We start from the raw sequence: 7,824 nt of genomic DNA, 5'->3' as shown, positions 1-7,824 counted from the left end.
TCCAGGCGCATGTGGCGGCACCGGACCTCCTCCCTAATGGGAAGGGAGGTCCGGGCCGCCCTAGCTGGCATAGGCGCACAGGTCCCCTAGGGGTCCGACTTCCACACGTAGGGGCCCAAGACCACGCCGCGGTGGTCCATGGCCGCAGTAGCCGTTCCTTAGGTCCTTGTTCTCATGGGCACGCGGAGGCACCGGACCTGCTAGAACGTGGAGGGGGGTAGTCCGGAGACCGTGTCTCCGGCTGTCAGGCCCGAGTCGTACGCCCCATCACCCAAAAGCTTAGTGCGAGGTTACGGATAACCTCGCGCCTCTCGGGTTGAACACACTAGCAGGAGGTACCCCTGTCTGTATGTACCGACAGAGATCATTCAAAATTTTAGTTTCCCGCAACAAGAAAGAACGCGATGAAACCTGTACCAAAAATCAAAAAAATCAGATAAAGCTACGCAGCATGGTGTAAAATTCAAAATTATATGACGTGGATACAGCTACACCAATCAATTTCTTGCGGGTTCCGAGACCAACGGAAAAGCGCTTGAAAAATTGGATGTAGAGTGACGGGATTAATCTAATCCACGGCGAATCGGCTGCTCCTCAAAAGAGAGTCAGATCGATATGGAATTGGTAATGAAGATTTTTGCGGCTGCTCACCTCAGGAACCTTGCCTCCGCTGACCGGGAACAGCCAAGAAATAGAGTCAGATGATTCAAATTGAGGACACAGAAACAGAGCATTTATAGCCAAACACAAGACGAAATCGGATTGTTGTATGTCGGTGCCATATCCATATTTATTCGTAGACTATACAAATTTCTTTTTGCCGTGGTTTTACTGATTATTCCCACAATAAAGATACCACGCACCGCTTCACCTTAAGATGAGACATGGTGGGGTTAATATAATTGGGCCAGAAAACTGACTGAACAATGCGAAAAAGAAACATGAACAGAAGGCACCTATCTAACACATCCTAGTTTGCCTCCCAATTTGGGTCTGATTGTCTCAGTAATCTTGACAATAGCGAAGAAGATGATCCTGTATATCACCATCATACCACACAGGATGGCGAGGTTAACCCATTTCGAGTACCCCATCTCCACCTCCAGCTTGCTCTTCAGGATCTGAATTCCGCTAATGGTGGCATTGGTCTCGACCAGCTGATCACTTGGGAATGTCAGCCCCATGAACTCGTTCTTGTAGAATCCTTGCACCGCGTACTTGTGGAACGACATGTAGTAGCAAGGGTACTTCCATATCGGCTTCGGGAGCTCGCTGGGAAGGCGGAAGAAGCCCCCATTGAGCATCATCACCCCCTGCACTCCAGCTCCGATGATGATCCCCATCAGGAAGTCCGGAACGATTGCAGCGATAATCATCATCATGCTCTCAACCAGCAGGCAACATATGCAAAGGACGATGACGAAGTAGGTGAAGTGATCCACGCCCTTTGTTAGTCCAGTGAGGTAGTATAGCATTGCGCCGGGTAATACAGCAATGACAGATAAGTACGGAGTGGCTGAAAGGGTGTTTGAGATCACAAATTCTGACACGCCGTAGTGCCCACTCAGCCGCTCCTTTCTGAATACCTGAAACAAGCGTGTGAATTCTGGTAAAAGTGCGCTCGGAATTAAGGTGATGAGAGTAACACCTATGTGCTAATAACACAGTAACTAGTAAAAGATGGAGGTTACCTTTTTTACTTTTACTGATTAGTCCATAAAGGGAGAATGTAGCATTTTGGTATTGCAAAATAGAACCACTAGTATATATATGGTTCCTCAACATGCTAGAATTTCTTCTAGTTCTGAGTAAAGATAACTCAACTAATTCTGTGTTGGCTATATTCTGAATGTCATTAAGTTATTTCATGGCATTTTTTTTATAAAACTATCTTCAGCAAGAAAACCACTTTTGGATGGGTGAAGAAGCAACCTTTACGTCCTCTACAAAAGATGGGAATCCTCCAATGGCCATGAAAGTTAAGAGTGCGGTGGTATACATTATTACTTCACATCGACTCTGCAAAATTGGTGACATTATCAGTTCTATACATATGAGACATTTGTTCTATCTGGCCCTACATTAATTATGCTCATCTGTTTACCTGGATAGAACTGTAACTATAGCCGACTTGGTAGAAGATTGTGCCAAGACATAATCCAATGCCCATATAGACGGCCAAACGCATCCAGTAGTAACCTATGTCCCTGTGCATATTTAAGAATGATCTCCTTGTGAGCACAAGGAGCTTTGTGGAGAAGCTTGCTTGATCTCTTCTCCTAAATGAAGCTCCATCCTATAATGGAACATATTAGGAAAACAAGCAGTAGTACTAATTTCTCATGTAATCATGTTTAGACCGGTAAATTACATTTCATATTAGTCTCCGAATTTTCTTATTGATACAGGATAGATGACCTTACAGGAATTCAACTTACCATGTGTTTCATCTCAACTATTTGATACGTAGTTTTTTCTGCATAACTGGAGGATTTGTATGCGGTCGTCAGAATGTCTATTGCTTCAGCTGCTGTTTTTCTGTTTGTTTTAGAACTCTCCACAATTTCCTGTATATTACATGGTATTAGATAAATGGCAAGTGAAGTTGTACTGTTAGAATTTATAGGAATTTATACCTCATCAAAGTCTTTATTGATTGTTCTCAGGAAATGGTCGGATGGGCTTCTCAGGTGTGGACATGGAAAGCCGTTCAGAGTAAAGAACTGCAAGGCATCAATTCAAGTCAGCTGCTTACAATTTGCAGCACAATTCTGAAGCTTCCAGCAACCACTCATCAAGCGACTCACTGCCACACATTCATAGTTGGGTGATGTATCATGGATGGTTTTGGCGACATGGATTGATGATGAGAAAAAAATATTATAATTTACATAAATGAGATATTTTGGTCATAGCCAAACTCTTCTTAAATACATCCAAAATTTGAAGCCACGTTATCCTCAATGAAAACCCAGTGTCAGGTGAAGAAGTAATGCAAGAATTTCAATTTATACTTGACATATGAGAATCATACATTCCTAATAAAATTTGGGACTATGCTTCATCATGATCCTGAACCTCGTAAATAAAAAAAACTGGAAAACATTACTAATTTCCTATGCTTGTTCATCACACATGTGAATATGAGTTCTGTTCTAACAGAAGCTTTGGGCCGTTATTTTGAAGAAAAAAAAAACATTCGGTCATGTTGCATACGCGGAACACCAATCAGCCACTGATCAATTCACGAAGAAAACAGGTTAAAGCATCAAAGGAGAGAAGAAATGGCACCTCAGTGGCATCGGAGATTGTCCCAAAGAACACCGTCTTGCCGGCGGCGAGCAAGCAGAGCCCGTGAAAGAGCTCGAAGACGTCGCCGCTGGGCTGGTGCACGGCAGCGACGACCGTCATCCCCTCGCGGACGGCGATCCGAGTGATGTGGCTCATGACGTGGTAGGAGGCGGCGCTGTCGAGCCCGCTGGTAGGCTCGTCGAGGAAGAGCAGCCGCGGCCGCGTGAGCATCTCGATGCAGATGCTCACCCGCTTCCGCTGCCCGCCGCTGATGCCCTTGGTGATCCGCCCGCCGATGCGCGTGTCCATGGCGTCGCCGAGCCCCATCTCCCGGATCACCCTGTCCGCGTGCGCCCGCTTTTCCGGCGCCGGCATCGTGTCCGGCAGCTGCAGCTGCGCCGAGTAGTACACGGCCTCGCGCACTGACAGCGTCGACATGAGCACGTTGTCTTGGGTCACGTATGCCTTCAGGGAGTTGCATTGCATTATTAGTATTCAGAGGTAAACTTGTAAGTCCGGTTACTGAATATAACACATTCAGTTTAGAAGCACTGTAGTAGCTTGCAAAAAGGAAGTCTAGAATACTGTTTAATTCATACATGTTTACTATTTCTTTGTGACCATAAAAAGTCACCAATGTTATGAAAAAAAAATTATAGCCGGTGTATCGAAGTAGATGTTTTTTTTTGGTCTTACTGAGGTTCCATAGGCAAGCTTCTTCTGCCGGCCATTGATTAAAATCAGCCCTGTTTTATTCATGCCAGGTCCTAATCTTCCTGCAATGAAATGGTAATGTCAATTGTTACATACAGTAAAAGGAAAAATTGGTGGAAATTAATGTTTTCTGCGGAAAAGCTGACCAATGATAGAAGAGGAGACATAGTAATTCAAATTACTAAAACTGTATCAAAATTTAATCCTGAAAGCGTCCCTCTTGAAACTCCATTGTAACTGCATTTTTCCCTACCACCCCAACAAAGAACATGCTAAATTGTCCACGTTTTTTCAGGGATGCCTGCTGTATGTTTTATTTGTATTTTTTTTATGTCCAACAAAAATACAATCTTTTGATTAGTTTTGCAATGAATCTTAAGAGTTCATTAAACTAACACAGCTTTAATTACAAAATTAATAGTTGGCAACCTATGTTAAATATGAACTTATGACAGAAGGCTTGAGATGAAAACTTCAAAAAAAAAATCTGCAAGGCCCATTTCTATGGTATGGAAAAGGAATATTATGAGCTTTAACATCTGAGATCGACCCAACCAGTATTGATAGGATTCGTCAGAATCAGAGTTCTATTCAATAGTTTTCATATGAAGACTGAAGAGTGATTTGCAGCTTGAAATAGAGTCTTCCATGTTTGTGATAATGCGTAAGTTAATTACGCCCTCAAAATGTTTTCTCATTTCCTTCTTCAAAGATATACCAATACAAAAGAAAATGTTGAGATATCTTCTATGAAAAACTTAATTAGTCTGACATCCATGGAGGAGGACCATTAATTAGCCAGCAAGGTTGGCCGAAGGTACACTGCCATAACGGTGGAAGAAGTTATAATGCAGCAAAGTTTCTTCCGTCGTCTTCACCCGGTCTTGGCACACATGACGGCTGGAGACATCATCAACATTTTCAGTTTATAACCCCCCCCCCCCCCCAATTTTAACTGATGTTGGCCTTTGTTTCTTACAGTGATGGATAGACGTACCCCCTGCGGATGTCGAGCAGAATCCTACTCGATGATCTGCCCACTCCATTCAGATAACGACTCTGCGGTAACAAGGATATCTTAACAACCGCGCAGCAAGTGTGCGCGGGCTCCTCGCTAATCATACACAGACGCGTAACCACCACCAGCACGGCATTATTAGCCTACAATCTACATCGATCTACAGCAAACCGGAGCACAAGACACGATATATATAGTATGTCTCACAATGGCAACGGTGGGCCGTGTGCCCACGCATGCATGCCGATGGTACTACCTTGAACAGCAATGTGACGTGTGCTTAATTGTACCAAGGGAACTGAAATCTGCAAATGATTCCTTTTGGAGTAATAAATCTGCAAATGATGGGAGCAGAATATTTCTGCTGTGGCGCCCTCAATAAAAGAGCAGCGGTCACTCAATGGCGTGTCGGATCGACCGGCATTAATGGTGTCAATGCGGAGAGCTGGTGCGGAGCCATTAATTCGGGGGGCTGGCAGGCGAACACGCGATGGAGGCCCGAGAACTCGTTGTTTAAAGAAAAAACTGGTTTCAAGAATTTTTAATGCAATTTCGTTCCGAGTTTAGCAACCTTTTGGGGTTAGTTTCTGATAGGTCGTAGTTGTGGTGGTAGTGGCAGCTTGGAGGGGGCTGGCAGTTATGCGTTTCTCTCTCCATTTTTTGTTTTTATTTTTTTCCGTTTAAAATTCTTGCCAAAACATTAACGACTCAAACCATCATCGTATTAATGGAGTAGGTTTTTAGTACTGTGCGGTGTCTGTTGATAGAGTATTAATTCTGTCTAATCTGAAATATAGGGCATTTTTAAGTTTTGTGTATTCACTATTCAGTATTCTCTATTTGGTCCATTTCGAGATACAGCAGCTATCAGCCGCGTTTTGTGCATGCCAACAGCAGTTTTCTTGTATCAATGAAAAAACAAGTGCACTTTCCCATCAGTTGGTGGAATATTATGCATGAGACGTGTCCAAATAAGAACCTAATAAATTGAACGAACTTTAAGCTCGTGTCATGAGTTCATCACATGCTTGTGTCTAAACTTTCTGAAATCATATGATGAGCCTAGCAAGACAGAAAGCACTGAAAATACTGAAGCGACGTCAAGTACTACTCCACTCGATCTACTACTATACATCATGCATATACGGATATCCTACAATGACGCAGGCGAAGACTAGGAGTGTATGGAAATGGACACAGGAGCACTCGTATTCCTTGGCAAAGCATGCATGCACGTCGGTATCTGCTGACTGGGGTGCAGGATGGATTGATGACAACTCGTGACATGGGGCTGAGCCCGGCCGGCCCCGGCCCTACAGCTTTAGGGCACCACGCAGAACATTAGTAACAAGGGTACTCCTATTACCTAACTGTACTTCACGTATGGGCATGAGATATGCGGCATCTTTCCTTAATTATACGACTTTAATTAAGACAAGCTAATTATTTTGAAAATGAACTATTTTTTTACCAAACATCATGTTGTACCTAGCGAGTATGTTGTTCGGCGGTGGCTCTCATTGACGATCGGTGGTCGTCCTTCGCCATGAAACATGCACATCTTCCAAGTGTATACGTATTGTCCTTTCCCTATCCTAGGTGTTGTGTAATTGTGTTAGGTTATTGTAAAATTGGTGAACCGCATGTTTTATTAGCTTGCAAGAAACTCCATCGTGAATAGTACCAAGGTGGGATGCTCTCCCCTGTTCTCCTAATAAAAAAGAACGGACGGAGAACGAATGGTCCCTGGATGGATCTACAGCGGACCTAATCATGCAACTATTCCTCGGAGAACGAAGGGAGAACTGTTAATCTACAGCACCGTTAACGCATGGGGGCTAATTGTTGCATGGATGAGAGACATACGTTGACGTTGAGACTTGAGAGCGGCGGCATAGCTTAGATGTGAGCAGCGAGGGAGGTGGCGCCACGAGATGGACGAACCTGCGAGGGTGTCGAGGAGCGTGGTCTTGCCGCACCCGGACGGGCCCATGATGGCCAGCACCTCCCCGGGCCGCGCGTGCCCGCTCACCCCGTCCAGGATCTCCACCGGCGGCGCGCCGTGGGCGCCGCCCGCCACCGTCACGCGCACGTCCTCCCACGTTAGGAACACTGTGGGGTCCGCGTCGCCCGCGGCCGACGGCGACGCCGGCGGCATCATCTCGCACCCCGATCCGGGGACGCAGACGCCGCCGCCGCCGCCGCCGGGCGGCGCTAGCGCTCCTGCTCCTGATCCGTTCGACGCGGTGCCGCCACCACGGTGCAGGCCGCCGCCCGTGGCCCACGCGAAGACGCTCCCGAGCGACCAGCCACCGCCGCGGCCAGCGGCCGCCCGGGCGGAAGCGTCGGGCGTGCCGCCGCCCCAGCGCCAGAGCGGCCGCGACGGGCTCGGCGTTGGCGCCCACCGCGGCAGCGGCGACGTGGCCGCCATGGCTAGCTAGCTAAAAGCTACCTTGCTTTCGGCGGTCAGCTCTCTCCGTGCTTGCCGACGAGGCGACGAGTCGAGCTGTTCCACTCCCGCCGCCCAAGCAAGAGAGATTGCTACCGCTACCGGCCTTGGCATGGCGCGGTTTAATAGGCGGGCGTCGAACAGGCGACACCTAGGAGACGACGTGGCTGCTCCTAGCTCGATCACGGAAAACCGAAGCAAAAAAAAGAAGAAAAAATGAAATCATACTATAACGACGCGTACGAAGAAGAGGTGTCTTTACACGGTCCTCGAGTAACAATGGAGGGGTCAAGAGGAGTTGGTTGTTATTAGATGGGGGTCGCGGCGTGCGCGCATTAAACCGGTCAGAATC

At 46.5% G+C, this 7,824-nt stretch overlaps 1 protein-coding gene across 1 annotated transcript; it reads right to left on the bottom strand.

Moving 5' to 3' along the window:
• Window positions 1-749: 749 nt before the first annotated feature.
• On the bottom strand, window positions 750-7,556 carry LOC112887137 (ABC transporter G family member 11-like). Its single transcript, XM_025953229.1, has 8 exons — window positions 6,968-7,556; window positions 3,988-4,067; window positions 3,292-3,756; window positions 2,637-2,723; window positions 2,439-2,567; window positions 2,105-2,296; window positions 1,933-2,019; window positions 750-1,586 (listed from the first exon to the last, which is right to left on the bottom strand). Exons 1-8 carry the CDS (start codon window positions 7,452-7,454, stop codon window positions 957-959), a joined length of 2,157 nt encoding a protein of 718 aa, XP_025809014.1. The 5' UTR covers window positions 7,455-7,556; the 3' UTR covers window positions 750-956.
• Between the last annotated feature and the right edge of the window lie 268 nt (window positions 7,557-7,824).

The sequence above is a fragment of the Panicum hallii genome, chromosome 3 (assembly GCF_002211085.1).
Source record: "Panicum hallii strain FIL2 chromosome 3, PHallii_v3.1, whole genome shotgun sequence".
Lineage (NCBI taxonomy): Eukaryota > Viridiplantae > Streptophyta > Magnoliopsida > Poales > Poaceae > Panicum > Panicum hallii.
The sequence above is the reverse complement of the archived record's forward strand: the minus strand, read 5'-3'. Positions and strand labels throughout refer to the sequence as shown.

Excerpts from the sequence above, each read along its gene's own strand:
- LOC112887137 (XM_025953229.1), bottom strand. The coding sequence starts at position 7,454 with ATGGCGGCCACGTCGCCGCTGCCGCGGTGGGCGCCAACGCCGAGCCCG. Across the intron at positions 2,568-2,636 it reads TCAATAAAGACTTTGATGAG|GAAATTGTGGAGAGTTCTAA; the intron begins GTATAAATTCCT and ends TGTAATATACAG. Across the intron at positions 1,587-1,932 it reads CTTTTGTAGAGGACGTAAAG|GTATTCAGAAAGGAGCGGCT; the intron begins GTTGCTTCTTCA and ends CGCTTGTTTCAG.